Source organism: Galeopterus variegatus, unplaced genomic scaffold, assembly GCF_000696425.1.
Source record: "Galeopterus variegatus unplaced genomic scaffold, G_variegatus-3.0.2 Scaffold2396, whole genome shotgun sequence".
NCBI classification, from domain to species: Eukaryota; Metazoa; Chordata; class Mammalia; order Dermoptera; family Cynocephalidae; genus Galeopterus; species Galeopterus variegatus.
The window spans coordinates 61,161-87,326 of NW_007728507.1; the positions used below are offsets into that span (position 1 = coordinate 61,161).

General features: G+C 42.6%; 2 protein-coding genes across 3 annotated transcripts in view; one reads left to right on the forward strand and one right to left on the reverse strand.

The window, feature by feature from the left end:
• Window positions 1-7,695, forward strand: part of LOC103597706 (dynein heavy chain domain-containing protein 1-like) — a 65,169-nt gene extending 57,474 nt beyond the window's left edge. Inside the window, exons 26-36 of the mRNA XM_008581576.1 lie at window positions 1,674-1,997; window positions 2,270-2,422; window positions 2,615-2,793; window positions 2,923-3,888; window positions 4,087-4,273; window positions 4,484-4,606; window positions 4,693-4,894; window positions 5,709-5,800; window positions 5,959-6,108; window positions 6,317-7,113; window positions 7,307-7,695. Coding sequence (XP_008579798.1) covers window positions 1,674-1,997; window positions 2,270-2,422; window positions 2,615-2,793; window positions 2,923-3,888; window positions 4,087-4,273; window positions 4,484-4,606; window positions 4,693-4,894; window positions 5,709-5,800; window positions 5,959-6,108; window positions 6,317-7,113; window positions 7,307-7,657 — 3,524 coding nt within the window. The 3' untranslated portion in view covers window positions 7,658-7,695. The remainder of the gene's footprint in view (window positions 1-1,673; window positions 1,998-2,269; window positions 2,423-2,614; window positions 2,794-2,922; window positions 3,889-4,086; window positions 4,274-4,483; window positions 4,607-4,692; window positions 4,895-5,708; window positions 5,801-5,958; window positions 6,109-6,316; window positions 7,114-7,306) is intronic.
• Window positions 1-26,166, reverse strand: part of RRP8 (ribosomal RNA processing 8, methyltransferase, homolog (yeast)) — a 48,742-nt gene that overhangs the window by 8,885 nt on the left and 13,691 nt on the right. The gene's annotated exons all lie outside the window — the stretch shown is intronic.

The window sequence follows — 26,166 nt, forward strand, 5'->3', positions numbered from 1 at the left end:
ATTTCCTAGAAGAAGAGGTTGGGGGTTGAGTTGGTGAAAAAAATGTGAACTTATTTGGAAAAAGGATCTTTGCAGATGTAATTAAGGACCTTGAAATGAGAGCATCCTGATCATTACCTGGGTAGGCCCTAAATCCTATGACAAGTGTCCTTATAAGAGACAGAAGACAAGAGGTAGATACACAGAGGAGAAGGCCATATGAAGATGGAGGCAAATATTGGAGTCATACAACTGCAAGCCGAGAAATACCTAGAACCACCAGAAGTTGGAAGGAGCAAGGAAGGATTCTCCCTTACAGCCTCTGGAGGGAGTGCAGCCGTGCTGAAACCTTGATTTCAGACTTCTGGCCTGCAGAACTATGAGAGAATAAGCTTTTGTTGTTATAAGCCAATAAGTCTATGGTAATTTGTTATGGGAAACTAATACGTACATCATAGTTGCCAGATATCAGCTACCCTTCCAAGCATCATGTCAGAGTTGCTGCTGGCCATTTCTGTCCCTTTTGTCAGGAAAGCAAAAGATGTTATGGAAGTCTGAATAGCCAAATGTGGTAGGCAGAATTTTAGTCCACACAACCTTTGCCTTCTGGTGTTACTCTTGTGATTAAGTTATGTTACGTGGCAAGAAATACTTTGCTGATGTAATTAAGGTTACTAATCAATTAACTTTAATATGGAGATATTATCTTAGATTATTGAGTGGACCCAATATAATCAAATGAGCCCTTCAAAACAGAAAGGAGCAAAGAAAAGGCAGTCAGAGAGATTTGAAACACAAGGATTCAATGAACCTTTGCTGGCTTGAAGATGGAGGGGGCTACAGGGCAAGTGTGAGAAGGAAATGAATTCTGTCAAAAACCAGGAAGCCTGGAAGAGAACTGCAGCCCCAGCTGATGCCTTGATTTTAGCCTAGTGTAACCCTGAGTGGAGAATCCAGCCATGCTGTGCTGGACTTATCTTACAGAACTGTGAGATAATCAATAGGTGTTGTTTCAAGCTGCTAAATTTGTGGCAATTTGTTAGCAATAGAAAATTAATGCTCCAAACTGGGACTTGGAAACCTTCACTTGCAAGAGAACCTGGAAAAAAACAAGTATTTATCTTTTTCAGCTCCTTCAGTAGAGGAGGCAAGGGAGAAGGGTGTAGGAATGGCTGCTGGTTAGCCAACCATCTGTGTCCACCACACCGCCTATGACCTGGATAGTTTCACAGTTCATGGCCTTTCTCTTACAAGTCACTGCTTCCAGGCACTGATTTTTATACTAGTGAGGGCTCTTTTAGTTGTTAGTGACAAAATTAGCTTAGTCAAAAAAGGAAAATGCATTGACTCTTTTAATCTATGGAAAGGGCAAAAGCGGAGCCAATTTCACAAAGGACTAGAACCCCTTCCTGGAATTTTAGACTAATAATAATGAGAGCCAGCATCTGTTGAGTGCCAGCCTAAGTGTTTTCTATGTATTATTTCATTTAATCTTCACAATAACCCTATGAGGTTATCACCAACATCAACTGAATTTTGTAAATAAGGACATAAAGTCATAGAGAGCTTAAGCAACTTTCCTAAGGTGTCTTCCTGCAGACCTTCCCTGACGAAGTGGAGCCCTTGGGTGAATCGTGCTCCCCAGGAGTCTATCCCTCCCCTAAAAAGAGTTCCTTTGCATCTTTCTGCCCCAGGGAAGAGCCTTGTGGGAAACCAAAAGAGAGAGAGTAAAGAGGAGAACCTGGTAGAGGAAGACGGTGATTGTGAAGACAATAATGAGGCTAAGGGCCAGACAAAAGAGCAGAAAGCAGAGGAAAGGGAAAATGAGGAGGAGAAAGAGCAAGAGCAAGAGGAGAAAGAAGACGAGGAAGAAGAAGAGAAAGAGGAGGAGAAGGAGACAGAGAGTCGGGGATCAAAGTCAGCCTCTGAGATTCAGTCTCCGCCTCTTGCCTACCTTAGCGTGCTCTCAGGTGCTGACCCAGAGCTGGGTGCTCAGCTCCGGGAGGCAGCCACTGGTGGTGAGTACTGGTTCCTGCCCACCATGTCCCCCTTTTGTCCTCCTCCCATTCTGTGATCCCATAGGCCTCTCACACTTCAGTCTGACCTCAGCTCCCATCCTTCATTCTGGACACTAACTATGTTGAAGAGTCTTGAGGGAACCCTCTGATCAGCCAGGGGAGAGCTGGTCAAAGCCAGATCTTATGCATGTGGGTGGGGTGGGGTGAGGGGGTGGACATAGGGATTCTGGCATTGGCATTGTGGGTAGGGTGTACTTTCCTTCCCCTCACAGGCCTGCCCGTGCTACTGACCAACATGGAGCTGGGCTTAGGGTGCCAAGAACTGCAATGGCTGCTGCAGCGGGAGCAGCTGGGTCCACCCCAGGTGCAGCCTGGCTTCTGTCTCTATTTGAGTACAACCCTCCCCCTCTATGCCTTGGAAAAAGGTGAGGCTCAGAGGGTAAGTTGCCAGCACAGCTTTGTGGACACACTAGCCCCCCAGGACCAGCCCCCAGAGGGCTTTGCTCAACCTGGCCCAGAGCAGCCCCAGGACTGTTGCAAGGAGCCATGCTCCCTGCCCACCCCACCCCTGGCTCTGCCAAGGGGAAGGGACTAAATATCTCCCCTATGACCCTAAGTCCTAGGTTGTGAACTGATGAAGGGCCTGAATGTTCTGGATCTGGGCCTGAACATGGAAATACTAGAAGAACAGATGCTGCATGAAATCTTGTGCAGAGAGCGTCCCGAGCTCGAGGCCCACTGGCAGGACCTAAAGATCAGAGCTCTGGATGCCTGCAAAGCTGTGGAGGCTGCTGAGGTGCTTGGGGGCCCAGTTTATATGTTGAGATGAGCATTGGAGGGGCCTGAATACGGGTGTAGAGATGACTGTAGATGTTTGGGGACTGTGGGAAAGGGCCAGAACCATCCAACAAATGACTGCATACAGGAACGAATGCTGACAACTTTGCTGATCCAGAACCCAAAGAGTCAGAAACCAGCCAAGTTTTTTCGGAACGTGGTGAGGGTCCAGGCAGAGCTATGTCAGCAACGTGTCCACCGCGAGGAGCTAGAAGAGCAGAAGCTCGAGGAGGCAGTACTGTGGGCACCCTATCGGCGTGTTGTTTGGCATGGAATGGCCATGGTAAAGGCCCTAATCCCACTGCAGAACCTGCTGCCATTCTTCCGTACGAGCCCAGAGAATTGGCTGGCAGCCACCAGGCAAGCTCTGGACAACATTAAGGCACATGACATTCCACATGGGGGTGATCTAGCCAGCCATCTGCTGCAGATGAGAACACACCTGACCCGCCAGCTGCTGGGCAGCACGGTGGCTGCACTAGGCCTGACCCAAGTACCCTTGGTGGGTGCATTGGGTGCTTTGGCTCTGCTGCAAGTGACGGGGAAGGCATCAGAGCTGGAGAGGCTGGCATTCTGGCCTGGACTGGCAGCCTCTCCCAGCATAGGGTGCAGCAAGCCAGTCCCAGGTGTGACTCGACCGGCCTGGGTAGGGCCAAGAGCCTGGCATGAATGTGGGATGTTAGAGCTGCTTCCCTCATTTGTTGGGCTGCGTGCATCCCTTGCAGGTCACTCCAGTGTTTGGCAGGTTTACCTGTCATTGTCATCCACAGTGCTGGGTCCTGCACCCGGGCCTGGTCCTGAGCCACTCAGCCTCCTCCAGAAGCTGATCCTGTGGCGTGTGCTGCGACCTGAGCGCCTAGCAAGTGCCCTGGCAGACTTCACCACCAGCCTCCTGGGCCGGCCCCTGGATGAAAACGTGGGTGCCCCCACCATGCCCTTTGAACATAGTCAGGCTACTCAGCCCATACTGATCTTGTTGCCATCGTCTGGCCACCTCACAGCCACCCTGCATCCCCTGACTGTCATCCAGAAACTGGCTGCCAAGCATGAGCAGGTTTGAACCTAATCTCTTGGCCACAGAGTGACTGAGCTTCTGTGGGCTGGGATGGGGCATGGGGGCCCCCTCCCAGCATTCTCATGGATCTTTCTGGATTACTTAGGGACTTTTGGATCATTGTGACAGTACTCGGGGTCTCCTGGGTCACCCCAGGATCACTTTGAGTCACTCTGCCATCTTTCTGTTGGTCCTCAGGGGCAGAAGCATCTGCAGGTGATAGCCCTGGGCTCCGGAGCCTGGGACCCTGTCTCAGCTGTGGTCAGCGCTCTATACCAAGCTATGTATAAGGGGCACTGGTTGGTGCTGGATAACTGTCATCTGATGCCCCATTGGCCAAGAGAGCTGCTACAGCCCTTGCTGGGGCTATTGGACAGAGCCAAGGGTGGGTTTGCTGCCTAGAGATGGCTTCCGGGATCCTACCCTACTTTTGGGCCGGAGTTTGAGCTCTCATCCCTCATGGCTGATCCCGTAGCTCCAAGCCTGTCCCCTTGGCCTTGTGTCTGACTCCTGATGCTCCAGCCTCAAGTCTGGTCCTAGGCTTACGTCTGACCCTTTACCTGAGTACTGATCTCAGTCCCATGTCTGACCCTAGTGGTCTCGGACCTGGAATTGGAGCTGCTTTTAGCCCAACCTGAAAGAAGGAATGTGGCTACTGTCCACAGAGATTTCCGTCTTTGGCTTATTGTGTCTGCAGAGGCTAGTGCTTCCTTGCCAGGTGAGGAGCATTTCTGTACAGACTCTCAAATTGGAAGGGTGAGAGCAACTGTGCCGCACTGACTCAGCACTTCCCTTCCTCACCAGCTGTGCTGACTCAGCACTGCATGCCTGTCTTCTGGGACCAGTCTCTGGAGCTCAGCCACGTCTTGATCGACAGTGTGGAGCTATCCCAGCAAGGACACTACGTGCAACCCCCCACCCAGGCAGTGCCTCTGCTCCTCCTACATGGCCTCCTGCTCCACCGGCAACTCTATGGAATGAAGCTGCAGGCACACAGGGGGTGCTGGTGAGGGACCCCACCCATCCTGCCAAGTCACTTAGTCACTCAGCAAACACTGAGTATGTTCTGCATGCTGGGATGAGTAAAAATAATTTATCTTTGAGAACTACAAAGAGTGAGGGCAAGGGAAAGTCAAGGAAGGCTCACTTGAATTGAATCTCAAAAGCAGAGGCAAATGGAGATGGGGCCTTTCTGAGCAGCAGGAATCAAGCTCAGCAAAAAGGGAGAAGACGGCAGTGTGACTGAGGTAGACATGTTGGGGTTGAGTAGGAAGAGGTGAGGCTCATGGCAAAGGGCCTTTAAGACCATGGCAGGAGCCTGATTTTATCCTGAGAACTGTGGGAAGCCACTGAAGGGTTTCAAGTAGGAGAAGAAACATGATTCTGGCTGCAGTGTGGAGAATGGATAAGAGGAGGCAGGACTGGAGGCAAGCAGAACAGTTTTAGGAGTCTCTGGCAGTCTCCAGGGAGGAGCTTGTGGTATGGATGGTAGGGACGAGGGTGATAGTCGCAGTAGGGATAGAGAATAAATATGAAGTGAGGAAGAAGGAGCTGACTCCCAGGGATGACTCCCAGATTTCTGCCTTAGACAATTGGTTGGCTGGTGGTACCTCTCACTGGGATAGGAAGTAGAACAGGTTTTATGGGGGAAAATGATAATTTCAGTTGAAAGTAAGTTGTATTTGAGGTGCCAAACGGAAATGACTAGTGAGTCCTCATGATCCTGGAGCTCAGGGAGAAGTTTGGGCTGGAGATCAGATTTGAGAGTCCTCAGCATACCAATGATATTAGAAACCCTACTTTTTGTTCCCCTCCCCCAGGAGTCAAGTGACCCTGACCCAGGTCCTTCAGGCCCAAGATCAGCTGTGGGCCAGCCTCAGCAATCCCAGTGCTGCCATGCAGGAGCTGGCTGGTGAGACCCTTCCTGTCCCCCATGCAGTCATCAGCCCCCAGGAGAGCCTGGTAAAGGGAGGTGGGAGTATTGAGACTGAGACATAATTCACAACTTTGACTTTGGGGGTGGTGGAAACTGGAGGGGCTGGAACTGAGGACCTCTGACCTCATCCTTAGTTTCAGTTTTCTATGGAGGTCCTGTGGGGGACACTGAGGACAGAGAGGTTGTGATTAGCCTCACACAAGCCTGCCTGAGCCCCAGCAGCGGGAGCCGGATCCAACCACACACACCCCAGTATCTGTTGGCCACTCTGATGCCCAACCCAGGTAAACCCCAATCTGTGTTGAGGTGGGGAATAGTACAATGCCACCTCCACAGGAATATGGACAGAAGTACCAATAAAGGTATATGAGGGGGCAATGTTCACACGGTTTTGGGGGTGATGGCATAAAGGATCAGAGGAAGGTCTGCTGCTTCGGGTCTGGGAATGGGGAGAGTCCATCTTGTCTCTAACCCCTCACCTCCATCCCCAAGAAATAGGGGAGCTGGATGCCATGGCAGATTGCAAGGCCCAGATGCACCTATTGTCCACACCATCTGAACCCAGGGTCTGCGGACTGAGTGAGGGCCCCCAGGCCTGGCTGTTGCGACGCCAGAGTCGCGCTCTCCTGAGCGCGCTGCAGCTGTGTTCCTGCACATGGCTGCCTGCGGCTCGCGGGGGCGCCCGGCGCGGTGAACGGCGGCTGCGGCAACGCCTAGTGCAAGCCAAGCGGAGGCTGGAGTCACTGCAGGCTCTGCTGACCCACCCTGCTCGCCGCGAATCTGGAGCCCCATGGGCGGTGCTGGGGCCGAATGCGCGGCGGCCTCTGGAGTGCTTCCTAGAAACGGAGGCTCTGGAACTGAGCCAGCTGGTGGGCATGCTCCAGCACGACCTTGACTGCCAGTTGCAGCAGCTAAAGGGCGCACCCCCGTGCGCCTCCCGGCGCTGCGCCGCGGTGGCCCAAGCGCTCTGGACTGGCCGCCTACCCCCGCCTTGGCGACCCCATTCTCCCGCAGGTCCGCAGCCCCCCTGGCACTGGCTGCGACAACTGTCGCGCCGTGGGCAGCTGTTGGTTCGCTACCTGGCCGTGGGCGCAGACGCTGAAGTACCAGAGCGCGTCTTTCACCTGTCTGCCTTCAGCCACCCGCGCCGCCTGCTGCTGGCACTGCGTTGGGAGGCTTCCCTGGGCCATTATGTGACCAGCCCGAATCTCCCCGGTAGCCGAGGCTGCGGCTCCATTCAGCTACCGCATAAACGTCGGGAGCTGAACAACAACCCTCTGCACCTCCGGGTATCTGCACGCCGCCCCTTCGTTCCGGATTCCGCCCCCTCACAGTCCCTGATATTGCACCTCGAGGTCACCCCTTCTTGGTTTCTATGGATCTTGCCCCTCAGTTATCCTACTCCCTTCTCCATTCCGCTCCCCCACGACCTCCCCGCGCCCTCCTCCCTAGCCTTATCTGTCGAGCTTCTGGCTCCCCTAGGTGGAGAATGGTCCAAATCCCGCGGTTCCAGAGATGGGGCTGCTGCTGATCGGGCTACAGCTCCTGAACGCCGAGTGGGACCCGATAGCTGGGGCCTTGCAAGACAGTCCTTCCAGTCAGCCCAGCCCTCTGCCTCCGGTCAGCGTCAGCGCACAAGCCCCGGGTGCCACTGACCTGCCACCCCCAGCCGGCCTAGCTGTGTACTCCTGTCCCGTGTACATGGCAGGGCCCCTTGGCACCACTAAGCTGCACAGCAGGAACATCCTGATGCACCTGCCCCTGCCCACGAAGCTCAGCCCCGCCACCTGTGTCCAACGGAGAGTCCATGTGTGCAGCCCACCCCTGCCCTGAACCCTCCGCCAAAATAAAGTTAGAGTGATTCCATGAAAGATTTCCAAGATTTGGAAAGAAAATAGGGTGTGTGCACACCAAGAAGGCAGAATGTGACACACTGAGGGGAAAGCACAGTGTGCACAACTGAGGAAAGAGTAGAATTATTCACACTGAAGGTAGAAGAGGGCAGTGCCTGGCACCTGGAGAGGAGAGAGTGTGGATACACTTCGGGAGAGGGGCCTGGTGTCAGTCACGTATCTAAGGAGCTAGGCAAACCCCACAAAGCCTGACACAAAGAATCAGGAATCCCTTGCCCAAGTGTTTACTGTGGTGTCAGCACTTGTGCTAAATCTACAAGGGATATTTTTGAAGGGAAAACATTAGAACTCAAAATGATTTCTTAAGGCATTTAGTGGTGTTATGGGGAAATGCCCCAATCCTGCTCTGCCATTCACTCCTCCCTTATGATGGATTCTCTGAATGAGAATACACATAAAAAGCAAAAGCCAAATAAGACAGAAGGCCCTGTGTTCATTCAATTATTTATTGAGTGCTTCTCCAAACCAGGTGCTCTTCCAGGCATTGATGAGGTTGTTCTGATGTAGGATGACAGACAATAAAAGATCAACATATAGGGTCAGCCAGGTGGTGCACTGGAGAGTGCGCCGCTTGGGAGTGTGGCGGCGCTCCCGCCAAGGGTTCGGATCCCATGTGGAGACCGGTTCCCGCTCACTGGCTGAGCGTGGTGCGGGCGCAACACTGAGGGTTGCGATCCCGTTGCCGGTCCCCGGTCCGGTACGGGGGCAACACTGAGGGTTGCGATCCGTTGCCGGAGCAGGAACCGGTCTGTACGTGGGATCCGAACCCTCGGGCGGGAGCGCCGCCACACTTCCCAAGCGGCGCACTATCCAGTGCGCCACCGGGCCAGCCCAACAACATATAAATAATTTTAATAATTTTGAAGTGCTATAAATAAAAAGCAGGAACCGGTCTGTACGTGGGATCCGAACCCTCGGGCGGGAGCGCCGCCACACTTCCCAAGCGGCGCACTATCCAGTGCGCCACCGGGCCAGCCCAACAACATATAAATAATTTTAATAATTTTGAAGTGCTATAAATAAAAAGCAGGAACCGGTCTGTACGTGGGATCCGAACCCTCGGGCGGGAGCGCCGCCACACTTCCCAAGCGGCGCACTATCCAGTGCGCCACCGGGCCGGCCCAACAACATATAAATAATTTTAATAATTTTGAAGTGCTATAAATAAAACAGAATAGGCTGATGTGTTATACAGTGACTAGGGGGAGCAGTTAATATAGTTTATGTGATCAGGGAAGGCTTCCTGAATATCTGAGAGTGAGCTATTTGAGAATCTGAAAAAAGATTCAGGTAGAGGCCTCAGTAGGTGCAAACGTCTGGAGGTAGGAACAACCTGGGATTGTTCAAAGAGCAGAACATGTAGTGAGTGAGGGGCAGAGTAATCCAAAATGATGGAAAGGGATCGAGTAGGTAGATCGCATGGTCATGGTAATGACCTTGTAGTTTTCAAAAGCATAATGAGAATCTATTGAAGAGGGCTGGCTGATTAGCTCAGTTGGTTAGAGCAATGTTGTAGCACCAACGTCAAATTTCGGATCCCCATACTGGCCAGCTGTGAAATAAAACATATAATCTATTGAAGAGTAGTAGGTGGGATGACACCTACTACTACAAGTTAGATGACATGATCTAACTTGCATTTTTCAGAGGTCACCCTGGCTGTTCTGTGGTGGGTGGATGGTAGAAAAGCCAGAGTAACAAGCAAGAAGATCTATCTGGATCCAACTGAAGTAATTAAAGTAAGAGATGATGGAGCTTGGATTAGGGTCATAACAGTGGAGATGGAGAATTGACAGATTTAAGAAATAACCTGGAGGTAAAGCCAACAGAACTGATGGACGGAATGTGGAGAATGAGAGAAGAGGAAAAATCTAGAATGACTACTAGATTTTAGGCTTGAGCAACTGAGTGGATCATGGTGTCATTAACTGAGATGGGAAATTGTAGGGGGCGACAGGTCGGAGGTAAGGAACGAAGAGTTATGCTGTGATATGTTCGTTTATTATTGGTTGTGTGACTGCATGATACCCCAGGGCAAGGTTGGAGTATGGTTTACATGAGCTTCTCTCCTTGTCCCCAAGCACCAAAACTTGCTAGGTACAATTTGCTCTCTCACTGTATGGCTAGGTACCAGCTACATGATGGGAGGAAATGTGAACAGAAGAGTATATTGAGCATCACTCTTCACAGCCATTTCACAAACAGTAACTCACCTGTGACCATGGTGCAAGTGATGTCCTTTAAGGAAAGGCGGAGCAGAGAGGCAAATGCTCCCAATTTCCTCAGAAACCCTTCCCTTTTCTTTTCCATGGTCAATAAGGGGTGTGGCTGTTCCTTTAGAAGAGGAGGTTATCAGAGTATTAAAAAAAGTCCTTTTATTTTTGGATCCCCATACTGGCCACCACAAAGAAAAAAAAAAGTCCTTTTGGATAAATGAACCCTCTGTCCTTGTTTACCATCAGTACTATTAATCCTCCACTGGGAGCAGAGAGCAATAGTGAGGTATCTTTAAAACCATCTGAAATTGGTTAGTATAGAATATTTTCTAAAAATTGACACCATTCTCCAGTCTGACATTCAGTCTTGAACATGCGCAGCCAAGTTATTAAATTTTGTCAATAAGAGATTATAAAATGCATACCGTATACTAGTATAGCCTAAATACAATGACTGCCATGTAAAAATGTTCCAGATTTGACAATTTCACATTAAGTTCTACTAGATAAAATCCCCTTAGGAAGTGAAAGTCCAAAACAATGAGAGGAAGGAAGAAATAAGACACTGGACAAAGGGAAGAAATATGTCTCTTCCCATCCTAATGGACGGGGATAGAGGAAGGAGTAGATGAGAGGAAGGAATATGACATAACCAACTTGCTCTGGGACTTAGAACTCTCGGAGGAGGAAGGAGCCGTAAATAAATTAGATGGAGGTACCGAGGGCAAAGAGGCTTTTGCCTTTTCCTTGCTAGGACTCTAGATGGAAACTGTTCTGCAGCATGGACTCACTGTGGTCCCTAGCGCATTAAGAGGGCAGAATGGCATGGTTGGGAAGAGATGTCTCTTGATCCCTATATGTGTGGATACCGAGGAGAGTGCCTTTAGGCCCAAAGGAGTATGAGGCAGAGAATCCCTGGGGTGTGCAGCAGCAAAGAGAGTTGTTGATAGAAGGCCAAATTGTCGGGGAGGGCACAGGCCCTGACAGCGATAAAAGACAAGACCACAAGCAAATGTTGGCCAAATGCCCAGGGATAGAACCAGGCCAACCATACCCAGAGGATTCCAACTTGTGCACATCCCAGAACCAATAAATCAGGGGACCCCTTCCTTCTGACATCAAAATGTCATGTAAGGCCTCCCTTCTATACCCAGATGTCATTTTAGAGACGAGCAAATGTGGAATGGGAGAAATTTGAAATTCTGAGCATTTATGTCAAAGAATAAAAATATAGAGATTAAATATTTTTCTAGCATCTTCCTCTCTCCAGTGGAGTGGAGGATAGGAGTGAAATTTGTGAGAAAGATCAGTAATTGAGAAAGGAGCTAAATTTTATTTACACACACAAATTTGTCTCCCATCCAAGTACTAACCAGGCCCGACCCTGCTTAGCTTCCGAGATCAGACGAGATCGGGCGCGTTCAGGGTGGTATGGCCATAGACTACACACACAAATTTGTGAAGAAATTTGTGAAGAAATTTGTGATCCTGCTCTGCACACTACATACACTAATAATCCAAAGACCCACACACAAATTTGTGAAGAAATTTGTGATCCTGCTCTGCACACTACATACACTAATAATCCAAAGACCAAAAATCTCATTGACTAGTGCTCTATAGCTCACTGGAAACTCACTTATTTTTGCAACTTTACAGTCTAATTTGATAGGATAAATGGGAAAATGTCCGAAGTAGAAAAAAAAAAGTGCCAGTTTCATCCACCATTGCCTACAAAGCCCTCGTATCTATAATAAATACTATTATTATTCCATTTTGCAGATGAGGAAACAGACACAGATTCAGTAAATCATCCAAGGTCACACAGTCAGAAAATGGTAGAGCCAGTTTTTGGACCCAGGCATTTGTTTCCAGAATCCACTATCTCTACAGTATTTTATTGCCTCTCCCATACCAAATGTTGAGATAGTGGAAATCAATCCTAATGCACAGTTGGTGAGTGGGTATATGGTGTAGCTATTCTGGGGAGCAATCTGACAGAATTTAGCAAAATTAAATATGTTATGTTCTAGTAAGTCCACTCCCAAGTTGATGTGTCAGAGGGTCACACACAAGATGAGTTGGTAAGTGTTCTCTCCTACTCCACTTTCTGAAATAGTTTGTAGGATTGATATTATTTCTTTCCTCCTTAAATGGTTGGTAGAATTTGCCTGTAAAGCCATGAGGGATTGGAGTTTTTTGTTTAGTTTTGGTTTGGGGGGGAAGGTTTTTAATTACAATTTCTGTTTCTTTAGTACATATAAGGCTATCAGGTTTTCTACTTCTTTCTGAGTCAGTTGTGGCAATTTCAAAAATTCCATTTTAGATGATGTCCAAGTTGTTGAATTTACTAGGGTAAGTTGTTCATAATCTCCCCTTATTACCCTTTTAATATCTGTAAGATCTATATGAATGTCCCCTCTTTCATTGATATTATTGGTTTTTTCTTTTTCTTTTTTTTTTTCTTCTTAATCAGTCTTACTAGAAGACTACTCAATTTTATTGATCCTTTCAAAGAATTAGCTTTTGGTTTCATTGATCTTCACTACTGTTTCTCTAGTTTCTACTTCCTTGCTTTCAACTCTTATCTTTTTAATTTCCTTTCTTTCACTTATTTTTGTTTTAACTTTCTCTTTTTCTAGTTTCTCCATGTGGAAACTTAGATTATTGATTTTAAGTGTTTCTTATTTTCTATATAAGCATTTAAAGCTCTACATTTCTTTTCTTTCTTTCTTTTTTTTTTAAAAAGATGACCGGTAAGGGGATCTTAACCCTTGACTTGATGTTGTCAGCACCACGCTCTCCCAAGTGAGCCACAGGCCAGCCCTAAAAGCTATAAATTTCTCTCAAACGACTGCTTGAGTTGTATCTCACGACTATTGATATATTATCTTTTCATTATTTCAGTTTTAAAAAGTTTCTAGTTTTATTTGTGATTTGTCTGATCCATTCTTTTTTGGGGGGAGATCAGGCTGGCCAGTACGGGGATACTAACCCTTGACCTTGGTGTTATAACACTGGGCTCTAACCAACTGAACTAACCGGCCAGCCTCCTTTTTTTATATATATACTCATATGATGTATCCCAATTTTACAATGCACTTGTTTTAATTTTATTATTTTATTTTATTTTTTGCAGCTGGCCAGTACAGGGGTCAAACCTTGGACCTTGGTGAATGGCACATGCTCTAGTGAACTGAGCAACCGGCCAGCCCCTGATGCATTCTTTAGAAGAGTATTTTTATGATTTTCAAATGCTTGAGACTTTTCTAGATATCTGATTGTTATTAATTCCTAATTAATCCCACCGTGGTCAGGGAACATACTCTGAAAGATTTCTATATTTTGAAATCAATTGACATTTTATTATGGCCCAGCATATGTTTTATCTTGCTGTATGTTTTATGTACACTTGAAAAAAAAATGCATTCTGCAGTAGTTAGGTGTAGTATTCTGTAAATATCAATGATAGTAAGCTGGTTAAAAGTGATATTCTGATCTACATCCTTTCTAACTTTTTTCTGTTCTAGTTCTATCAGCTACTAAGAGATGTGTTAAAATCTTCAACTATGATTCTGGATTTGCCTTTTCCTCCCTTTGTTTCCTGTCAGGCTTTGCTTCATGTATTGCACACATATATTTTTAATTTTTATAGCTTCCTGATGTATTGACCATTTTATGATTGTAAAACACACTTCTTTATCTCAGGTAATAATCCTTGTGTTAAATCCATGTTATTTCATATTATAGATATATAACAGCTTTTTTATGCTTATTGTTTGCATGATATATATTTTCTATCCTTTTACTTTCAACCTATTTGTTTTTAATATGTGTTCATTTCTATTATATTTTAAATTTTTTTATTTTGAGATAATTTTAGATTTACATGCAGTCATAAGAAATAATACAAGAGATCTCATGTAGCCTTTACCAAGCTCCCCCCATTGGTAACATCTTGTAGTACTATAGTATAATATCAAAACCAGAATATTAGGCTGGCCCGTGGCTCACTCGGGAGAGTGCGGTGCTGATAACACCAAGGCCACGGGTTCAGATCCTATACAGGGATGGCCGGTTTGCTCACTGGCTGAGCGTGGTGCTGACAACACCAAGCCAGGGGTTGAGATCCCCTTACCGGTCATCTTTATATAGGAAAAAAAAAAAACCCCAGAATATTGACATTAATACAGTCAAAATACAGAACATTCCCATCACCACAAGGATTCTCCATGTCATAGCCACACTCATCTCCCTTCTATTCTGCCCCCTCTGTAACCCCTGGAAATCATTAATCTGTTCTCCATTTCTATAATTTTGTCATTCCAAGAAGTTATATAAATGGAATCATACAGTATGTAACCTTTTGGATTGACTTTTTTCCACACAGCATAATAGACTGAAGATTCATCAGGTTGTCGCATGTGTAAATAGTCCATTCCTTTTGACTTCTGGGTAGAATTCCATGGTATGGATGTACCAAAGTTTGTTTAACTACTCACCCATTGAAAGACATCAAGGTTGTTTCCAGTTTTTGGCTATTCCAAATAACGCTGATATAAACATTCATGTACTGGTTTTTGTGTTAACATAAGTCTTCATGTATCTGGGATAAATGCCCAGAAGTACAATTGCTGGATCATATGGTAGCTGCATGCTTAGATTTTCAAGAAACTGCCCATGCTCTAATTGGGTTTGCCTTTTTACTGTTGAGTTTTGGGAGTTTTTTTATATATTCTAGATACTAGTCTTCCATCAGATATGTGGTTTGCAAGTATTTCTCCCAGTCTGTAGTTTCCTTTTCATCTTCTTAATAGGGACTTTCGTAGAGCAAATTTGCTTATTTTGATAAAGTCCGATTTATCAATTTTTCCTTTTATGAACTGTGCTTTTGGTGTCAAGTTTAACAACCCTTTGCCTAACTCTAGATATCTAAAATTTTCTCCTGTTTCTTTTCTAAAGATTTTATGATTTTACAATTACGATTTTACACTTAAGTCCATGATCCATTTTGAGTTAATTTTTAAGATTCATTTTTTAAACCTATGAATGTCCAATTTCTCCAGCTCCATTTATTGTAAAGATAGCAAAGGTTATCATTCCTTTGTTGAATTTGTTTTGCACCTTCATCAAGAATCAGTTGGTCTAGGGCCGGCCTGTGGCTCACTTAGGAAAGTGTGGTGCTGACAACACCAAGGCCATGGGTTTGGATCCCTATATAGGGATGGCCGGTTAGCTCACTTGGGAGAGCGTGGTGCTGACAACACCAAGTTAAGGGTTAAGATCCCCTTACCGATCATCTTTAAAAAAAAAAAAGAATCAGTTGGTTTTAAGAGCCATTCTTTAAAAAAAATCTCTTTGAGCTACAGAATGATTCCAGGTAATACCTGATCATGTTTTTTTCTCATGGAGTGTCTGTGAGCTCTTTGAGACCAGCGCTTAGAGTAAAGTTAGCTTTGCATTCCCAGCACTTGCCACAGTGCCATTCAAGAGCCTTCTGCATGCTTGGCAATATTTGTCACTCTGGAGTCAGCAGTGAAAACTAGAGAAAAAGCTCCTGGCCTCCTGGGTCTTATACTAGGGAACAAATATCGAAATAAATATGTGATTTTATATTGGAATAAGTGCTCCAAGGAAAGATAAGAAGATGCCATGAGAAAGTATGACAAGAGAAGTCTAATTTAGACTAGAAGGGGAAGTCAGAAAAAGCTTCTCTGAAAAATATCACATTTATGTTGAATCTTAAGGCTGAATGGACATATAGGCCCTAGAGTGGGAAAGCTCACCTTAGAGGAACAGTGGAGAAGGGGCTAGAAAGTGCTGATGAAGGCAAAGAGGTAGGAAGGGGTCAGGGTATGGGGGTCAAATTAAAGACTTTATGTTGTATCCTAAGTGCAACTATGGCCGTGGGAAATAACTTATATTTCAAGAATTTATAAAGAGGAATTGTCAACACTTAAGACTATCTCAGTTGGAAGGAGTGTTAACAGTTCAGGCCATTAATTGGTTACTACTGGTATAGACAGGAGCTTCATTATATATTTAAAGTGGAATCAACCATTCAACCAGAAAATTTGCTAGTTTGTATTAAAACTTACTCATTAAAAAAAAAAAAAAGAATCAGTTGGACATATTTGTGTGGGTTTATTTCTGGGTTCTCTATTCTATTCTATTGATTTATTTATCTATCCCTCCCTCCACCAATAGTACAATCTTGATTACTGCAGCTATATAGTAAGTCTTAAAATTGGATAGACTGATTCCTCCTATTTTATTCTTTTTCAAAACTGCCTTAGCTATTCTAGTTCCTTTGCCTTTCCATATAAATTTTAGAATAATCTTGTCTATGTCTACAAAAAATATTGCTGAAATTATGATTGGAGTTGTGTTAGCCTTTTTTTTATGGATGTGGGGACAATTGACATCTTTACTGTGTTGAGTTTTGCAATTCATGAACATGTTATATCTTTCCATTTATTTAGATCTTTGATTTCTTTCATCAGTATTGTGTAGTTTTCACCATAGAAGGTCCTATACACGCTTTGTTAGACTTACAAGTATTTAATTTCCTTTTGATTAAGTGTAAATGGTATTTTATTTTTAATTTGTGTCTATGTGTTCATTTATAGTATATGGAAATATAATTCATTTTTGTAGGTTCATGTCTTTCAATCTTTTTGAATTCCCTTATCAGTTCTAGGAATTTTTTTGTAGATTCCTCGGGATTTTCAAAGTAGACAAACATGTCATCTGAAAATAGGGATAATTTAATTCTTCCTTTCTGATCTGTATACATTTTATTTCCTTTCCTTGCTTTATTTCACTGGCTAGAACTTCTAGCACTATATTGAATAAGAGTGGTGAGAGTGGAAATCCTTGCCTTCTTTTCAATCTTAGTGGGGAAGCATTCAGTTTTTCACCATTAAATATGACAGCTATGGAGTTTTTATAGATGTTCTTTATGAAGTTGAGGAAATTCCTCTCTATTTTTAGTTTTCTGAGAGTTTTTATTATGAATGACTATTGGGTTTTGTTAAATGCTTTTTTCTGCATCTATTGATATAATTATCTGATTTTTCTTCGTTAGCTATTAAATATGGTGGACTACATTCATTGACTTTCTACAATTGAATAAATTCCACTTGGCCATGGTGTATGACTCTTTTTTATATATTGCTGGATTCTATTTGCTATTTTGTTAAGGATTTTTGTGTCTATACTCATGAGAAATATTGGTCTGTAGTTATCTTTTTTATACCATTTCTTTCTGGTCCTGGTATCAGAATAATATTAGCTTCATAAAACGAATTGGTAAGTGTTCCCTTCTCTTCTGTTTTCTGAAAAAGATTGTTTAGAATTGGTGTTATTTCTTCTCTCAACATTTGGTAGAATTCCCCAATGAAACTACTGAGGACTAGAGATTTTTTTTCCTTTGGAATTTTTAAATTTAAAATTTAATTTCCTTAATTGTTACAGGACTATTTAAAGTATTTATTTCGTATTTCATAACTTGTGGAAGTTTGGGTTTTTAAAAATTGTTTCATTTTATGTAAGCTGTCAAATATATAAGAAGAGTTGTTTGCAGTATTCCTTTATTATCTTTTTTAATGTCTGTACAGCCTGTAGTGATATTCACTTTTCATTCCTGATATTAATAATTTGTGTCTTTTTTTTTGGTCAGGCTTTCTAAGGGTTTGCAATTTTACTAATCTTTTCAAAGAATCGGCCCTATGTTTCATTGGCTTGCACTACTCTTTTCCTGTTTCTAATGGTCATAAATTTCGCTCTTATCTTTCTTATTTCCTTCCTTTTGCTTGCTTTGGATTTATTTTGCCTTTTTTCCTACGTTATTTAGGTAGGAGTTTTGATAATTGTTTTGAGACTTTATCTCTTTTCCAACGTTTGCATTTAGTGCTATAAATTTCCCTCTCAGCACTGCTTTAGCTGTGTCTCATAGCTTTTGATATGTTACATTTTAATTTTCATTCCATTCAATGTACTTTTTTTCTTTTTCTTTTCTATTCTTGTTAAGCTGTGATCATTCAAAGTGTTTTTTAAATTTTCCTTGTGACTTCCCTTTTACCATAGAATATTTAGAAGTATATTGTTTAGCTTTTTAAAAAATTTTCTGGCTGCTCTCCAAACACACTGGGATTTTTCTTAATCTTTTTATTTTATTTTTGACTTTTTAATTTTATTTATTTATTTATTTGGGTGGCTGACTGGTATGGGGATCCAAACCCTCGACCTTTGTATTATAGCACTGTACTTTGACCAACTGAGCTAAATGCCAGCCTACATACATTTAGAACCACATCAGACAGTGTTATAATTTTTCTCTATCAAACACAATTCAGAAAACTCAAGAGGTATAGGAAAAATTAGTTATATTTACACATATTTTTGTTTACCAAGCTCTTCTTTCTTGACATTCTAAGATTTCTTCTTCTATCATTTCCTTTCTGTTTGGAGAACTTCTTTTAGCCATTCTTTTAGGGTAGGCCTGCTGGTGACAAATCTCCTAGTTTTCCTTCATCTGAGAATTTCCAAATTTCCCTTTCATTCCTGAAAGATATTTTTTCACTTTGTATAAAATTCTGGGCTGACAGTTCTTTCCTTTCAAACCTGAAAAATATAGTGCCACTTTTCTATAGCCTCCATGGTTTTCTAGGAGAAATGTGCTGTTGTTCAAATTGTTTTTCCCGTGCAGGTAAGGTGTCATTTTGATTTAGTCGCTTTCAATATGTTTTCATTATCTTTAGTTTTTAGAAACCTACTTATGGTGTATTTTGTTATGAATTTCTTCATATTTATCCTGTTTGGGGCTCACTCTGCTTCCTGAACCCATTGGTTTATGCTTTTAACCAAATTTGGGTTATTTTCAGCCTTTTTTTTTTTATTGACAGCTGGCCAGTATGGGGATCTGAACCCTTGACCTTGGTGTTACAAGGCTCCACTCTAACCAATTGAGCCAACTGGCCAGCCCCATTTTTCCTGGAGTGTTTTCTTAGCCCCGCCCTCATCTTCTTTCAGGGCTTTGATAACACAATGTTCTATCTTTTGTTATAGTCCCACTGGTTCCTGCAGCTCTGTCAATTTCTTTATCTAGTTTCTCTCTATAATTCAGAACAGTAATTTGTATTGTTCTATCTTCCAGTTCACTGATTCTCTCCTCGGTCCCCTCTGTTCTCCTGTTGAGCCACCCACTGAGCTTTTTATTTTGGTTATTGTATTTTTTCAGTTCCAAAATTTCCATTTGCTTCTTTCTTATATCATCATTTCTTCACTAAGGCTTTCTACTTTTTCACATGTGTTTTGAAGTGTATTTGGAATTGCTTGGTGAAGCATTTTGTCCATGGCTGTTTAAAATCTTTGTTAGATACGGCTGGCTGGTTAATTCAGTTAGTTAGAGTGTGGTCTTGCAACACCAAATTCTAGGATTTGGATCCCCATAGCAGCCAGCTGCCAAAATAAAAATAAAATTTTTGTCAAATAATTTTAATATCTCTGTCATCTTGGTTTTGTGATCTATTAATTGTCATTTTTCATCTGTTGAAATCTTCCTAGATCTTGGTATGAGTGATTTTTCAATTGCAATTTCAATATTTTCACATTATGAGACCCTGGATCATATTTAAGCCTTCTGTTTTAGATGGCTTTCTTTGATCCACTTCAGCAGGAGAAGGGAGGATGCTGCTTAGATTACTGCCAGATGGAAACAGAAGTCCAGGTTCCCAACTCAGCCTCTGTTTAACCTGAGGAAGATGACTCCTTATTACTTCTGGGTGGAGGTGAAAGTTCTGGTCTCATTCTCCACACGATCTCCACTGATACCATGGTAGTGGTGGTCTTATTACTGCTGGGTGATGGTGAAAGACCTGACACTTTTTAAGACCTCCTTTGACATTATCCAAGTGGAGAGAGGGAGGGGCCCCTTTTTTCTACTGGGTAAGGGTGAAAGCTCCCTATGTGGTCTCCACTGACCCCATGTTGGGGGAAGCTCGTTACTGGCCAGCAGATTTTCAAAGTCCTGGATCCTTACTTGACTTTCTCTGACACCACCTCAGAGGTGGATGTTGAGACACCTCTTTAAAGCCTCATGAGGGTGGAAGTCTATGCTACCTTCTCGGCTTTCCTGGAATGGGTGGAGGTGCAATCTTAAGTTTTCCTATGGTGACTGGCTGGAGTAGAATGGTTATCTAATGTGTATGTACGTGAGGGTCTTCAAAGAGTTCATGGAAGGATTCATATTATCTTTTAAGTCTGTTTTTCCACAAACTTTTTGAAGTACACACACACACCACACACACACAGTTTGCTTTTGTTTTTCTAGGCTGATCCTTTCCTGCTTTTTTTGGAGTGCAGGCTTTGGCTGTTTTGTTTGTTTTCTTGCTTTTTTGTCTGCATCTGTTGCATTTCTGGGTTGTTGGCTTCTTAGCTCCAAGTCTGAGATATATGAAGAAAAAGAGAAAACCCAGAGAATACACCATATGTTAATCTAAATACACATAACATGTACTAGCAGGAGGAACAGGGAAAAGTATATCTAGTCCAGAAGTCTTGTCTCTATCTTTGTATTTAAAGTCTCTTGTATAAGCATATAGTTGGGTCTTTCATTTTTATCAGTTTCACAAAATATCTTTTTATTTTTTTTATTTTTTATTTTTATTTATTTATTTATTTTTTGTCTTTTTGTCTTTTTCCATGTCCAGCAACAGATCGCAACCCTCATTGTTGCCCCCGTACCGGACTGGGGACCGGCAACGGGATCGCAACCCTCGGTGTCGCCCCCGCGCCTCGCTCAGCCAGTGAGCGGGAACCGGTCTGTATGTGGGATCTGAACCCTCGGGCGGGAGCGCCGCCGCACTTCCCAAGTGGCGCACTATCCAGTGCGCCACCGGGCCGGCCCAATATCTTTTTATTTTTTTTATTTTTTATTTTTATTTATTTATTTATTTTTTGTCTTTTTGTCTTTTTCCATGTCCAGCAACAGATCGCAACCCTCATTGTTGCCCCCGTACCGGACTGGGGACCGGCAACGGGATCGCAACCCTCGGTGTCGCCCCCGCGCCTCGCTCAGCCAGTGAGCGGGAACCGGTCTGTATGTGGGATCTGAACCCTCGGGCGGGAGCGCCGCCGCACTTCCCAAGTGGCGCACTATCCAGTGCGCCACCGGGCCGGCCCAATATCTTTTTATTTTTTTGGTGGCTGGCTGGTAAAGGGATCTGAACCCTTGACTTGGTGTTATCAACACCGTGTTCTCTCAAGTGAGCAAACCAACCAGCTCAATCTCTGCTTTTAATTGGAGTGTTTAGTTCCTTTAAATTTAATGTTTTGGTTGTATTTAGGTCTGCCATTTTGCTATTTATTTTCTATTTGTTTCATTTTTATTTTTAATTTTTTGCTTCTGTTTCTTTCTTTCCTTCTATGTGTTGTTAAAGAAAAAAAAACATTTGTTAAAAATGGCAAGGCAGACTTTATTCAAAGGGAGCCATAACAATAGGTTTAAGGACCACTGCAATGTAGTCTTCCACTGGTGGAGAGAGATTGGACTCAACTCTGACTCAAAAAATGACAAGTGGGCATTTATAACCAAAGAGAGGGTAGGGGTCAGTGGATGGAAAATTACAAAGAGGAAATATCAGGGTTAAGGGGTTTCTGGCTAACCTGACTTGATAGAATTATTGCTGAAGGCAAGCCAGGGTAATAAGATTTCAGAGGGTAGTCAGATACCAAGGGTGGGAGATTTTCCCTGAAATGACTTAGCAGAATTCTTGCTCAAACTGGTGCTCTTTGTTTTTTTCTGTGGATCTGAGTTACCATCTGGTATCATTTTTCCTTAGTCCAAAGAACTTAATTTTTTGTAATGCAGATATATTAGCAATAAATTCCTTGTTTTTTTCCCCCATCAAAGTGTCTTCATTTTGCTTTCACTTACAGTTTGAGTCCAGGGAACTAAACTGCCTGGATATAGAACTCTTGTTTGACTTTTTTTCCTTTTTAAGCACTTTGAACATGTCATTCCAATGTCATCTGTCTTCCATTGTTTTGGATGAGAAGTCTGCTTTTAATCATATCCTTGTTCTCTGTATATGTGTCTTTATATTTTCAATATTTTCTTACTTTTGGCTCTCAGCAATTTGATTATGATATTCGTAGATGTAGATCTTTGTATTTATCTCGCTTGGTATTCATAGATTCTTGGATCTTCAAGTTCATGTTTTTCAAGAATGTTGATATTATAGCCATTATATCTTCAAATATTTTCCTGTCCCTTTCTTTCTCTCCTTTCCTTCTAGGACTCCATATACATATGTTGGACCAATTAACATTGCCTCAAAGTTTTCCAAGGCTCTCATTTTTCTTCACCCTTTTTCTATTTCTTCTTTGGGTTGAAAAATTTCTATTCATCTCTTCAAGTTCACTGATTCTTATTTCTGCCATCTCCAACTTGTTGTTGAGTCCATATATTGAATTTTTCCTGTTATTTTATTTATATATTTCAGTTCTAGAATTTCCATTTGGTTCCTTGTGGAATATACTATAAAGCATATGTACTTCACAGGGCCTGGTCTTCCAAAGTCTTGCAGTTTCAAATATTGACCTTGCGGAGGACTGAAAATTTTGCCCAGGCTATTGAGTCTCTGTTGCAAGATAAGAATTATGGCACAGCAAGGTTGCTGGCTCAAAGACAGATTAGTTACTGATTGATATCTAAGTTGCTGGAACACTGCTAGAGGGAGAAGGAATGTTTGCTAAGATCAAGCTTTTGTTGATAGCCTTACTGGAATGTCATCTGGCTTGTTTCACTGAAAGTTACCAGCCTATATTGTTAAACTATAACCCCACCTATGTTCTCTTCCTGTAACTTCGTGGTCTGGAAAATAAATGTGAGAAGAGAACCCCAATTTGTGGTTAATTTCCCAAGGAAGCGTTGCCTCTTGCTTGAGGGTTCCGGTGGGAAATTAACCACTTCGGGGTCTCTCGCTGCTTGGAAAAGATGGGCTTTGAGTAATCCTTTGTGTCTCCATCACCCAGGGGAAGAGGGGTGACAAATCTGTGGGGGGCAAAGCAACACAAAGCAACAGTTCCTCTTCTGTAGTTTCTGTGTCTCTTGTAAGGTTCCCTATCTGTGTATTCATTGAGACCATATATTCCTTTAATTGTTTTAACATATTAATAATAGCTACTTTGAAATATTTAACTGCTAAATCCAACATCTGAGCTCACTGCAGTTTATTTCTATTGATTATCTTTTATTCTGACCATGAGTCATAATGTCCTGTTTATTTTTATGTCTGGTAATTTTTGTTAAAAACTGGATATTGTGGATAATATATTCTAGTAGGTTTTCACTGTTATGGTCTGAAGATTTGTTGTTGGTGTTGTTAAGTGGACATTTTAGGGAAGAGGGATGACATTAAATTGCAAATTTTGTATTTCCTGTGGTGTGCAACAGTCGATATCTCTGCTTAGTTCTTTCAGCTTCCAGCAGCTGCTTTTTTAGCCTGGCCTCTGAGCATCTCACCTGCACTTACATAGTTTAGTCACTGGCCAAGGATTTGGGCAGAGTTTATGCTCAGATTTTTGGACTCATCTTCTCTGCAGTCCTTTTGCTCCTGGGGTTTTCTTTTAAGGAAGAACCAAATGGAAATTTTGTACCTATCCTTTTAAATTTCTAGCTGTTCATCAATAAACACCCATTAAGAAAGTAAAACAGCAAAACCACAGAGTAGGAGAAGACAGATGCAACACATAACCAAAACGGGTTATATCCAGTAATATATATGTGTGCATATGTGTATGTATATTTATGCATATGTGTACACACATATACATCTACAAAAATCAATGAGAAAACGGTAACCCAATAGAAAAATAGGCAAGAGACTTGAATAGGCACTTTATTTTGGCAGCTGGCCAGTATGGGGATCTGAACCCTTGACCTTGGTGTTACCAGCACCGTGCTGTAACCAACTGAGCTAACCAGTGAGCCCCAAATAGGCACTTTATGGAAAAAGATTTCCAAACAGCCGATAGACACATGAAAAGGTCAATCACCATTACACATATACCAGAATTAGGGAAAATACCACATGATGACAAAGAAATGAAGTTAAGGGAATTTTCATGTGGATTAAGAATTCTTATATTCCTGATGAAGAGTGAAAATTTAAAAATTTGGAAACAGTTTGGCATTGTCTGTTAAAGTTGAGGATATACAGGCTTTATAACCAAACAATTCTACTCCTAGTTAAATTCCCAGCAGGAATGACTATACACACAGAAGAGACATTTGCAAGATTGTTCATAGCAGCATTATTTGTAGGAACCACAAATCCAAAACAACTTGTGGTAGTCATTAAGCAGTTCACAAATATTCTGTTTCTCTTCCTTCTGGGTACATGTTAGGAGTGTACTTTTATAAAACATCTATGCAGCTATACAGGGAAACAAAACTGGTTTTGGTCAATTACATAGGAGCAGAAAGCACTTTTGTCACTTCTGGGCTGAAGCTTTTAGTGCCAGAGGGTGATTTGTCTTGTTCCCTTTTCTTGTCTCAGTGATTATGGAAGCATGTGTTTAGATGGAGTTTCCATTAGCTTGAATCCTTGCCAACCTATAGCAATAGTAAAAAATTATCTTGTGTTGGCTTAAGACACTAGTATTTTGGGTTTTGATTTCCTGCAGCATGACCCACCCCATTCCAATTGATATAAAACTCAAATGTACATCAACAGTTGACTCAATCAATAAATTGTGGTTTATTCACAGAATAAAATATTCTACAGTAATAAAAATGAATGAAGTACAGCTGCATTTGACAACATGGATGAATCCTATAAACCTAATATTGAGTGAAAGAAACTAGACAAACAGAAATACTATTTAGGCATGGATGCTTAATAAAGAAAAGCAAGGAAATTAGTGTCATTAAAGTCAGGATAGTGATAACTTCGTGAGATCAAGTGGACAAAATTGCTAATGTTTGGGGGGTGGCATAAAAGAGGTTTTGGGGAGCTAAGAGCATTTTGTTTCTTAATCTGGGTGATGTTTTCCATTGGTGTTGGATTTGTGATAAAACACTGGGCTAAACATTCTTGTTTTGTTTACTTTTCTATATTGGTGTATGTTTTGTTTACTTTTCTAATGTGTTCAATTAAAAGAGATTTTTTAAAAAAATTGTTAGTTGCTGTAACAGCAAACCCTTAAGTGTATAATTGCTCTAAAAGATAGAAGTTTACTTATTCACATGAAGTCCAAACCAAGTATTCCTAATTGGTGGGTGTCTTTTATCTAAGTGATGTTCAGGATCTGAGCTCCTTCCTCCTTTTGGCTCCATGATCTTCACCATGTAGCTTTCAAGGTCATATGTTCAAATGCATTAGTTGGCCAAAGTGTAAATAATGTGGGGAACTATTCATAGGAAAATTAAAGAACCCAAGTCTGTTAGTAACACACATTAGTTTCACTACCATCCAATTGGCTAGATTCAATACATGGCCACACTGAACTATAAGGAAGGCTGGGAAATATAGTCCAGCTGATTTCGTAGGAAGAAAAAATCTTCCTAGGAAAGTCTGCCACTACATACACCAAACCCACCATATATTCTGCCAAAGATACATGTGTGTAGGGACATACACGAGTACTTCAAAAAGTTCATCAAAAAATAGAAAAGATGATACAAATCTTACCATGAACTTTTTGATGACTCCTCCTATAACAAACACATTGTGGGGGGCACAAGAAGAACTGAAGTGCAAATCAAGAATGAAGGGAACAAATTAACATGGACCAGAAGGCCCTTTCATGGGCCAATCCTAATATAATGTCATGAATTTAGAGGATTAACTCAATTCGCAGCATCATTCTATGTACCAACAAGAGCAACAAAAAAAGTCCAGCAGCAGTCCCATCCTAACAAGTCTGACTCTTAAATGTGACCTTAGTTGTTTTTTTTCCCCTTGGTGACTGGTAGAGGGATCAAACCTTGAATCTTAGTGTCATCAGCACCACACTCTTGGTGTTATCAGCACTACATTCTAACCGACTGAGCTAACCAGTCAGCTCATGACCTTGTTTTTTTGCAGTTGTTCATCCTTTCTCGGTTCCCATTTGTTTTCTCAGCCTCATTCCCTGGACTTATTAGTTCTGTGAATTACTTACTGTTATCCTTTGCTATGGGTCAAATGTGATCCCCAAAATTTCA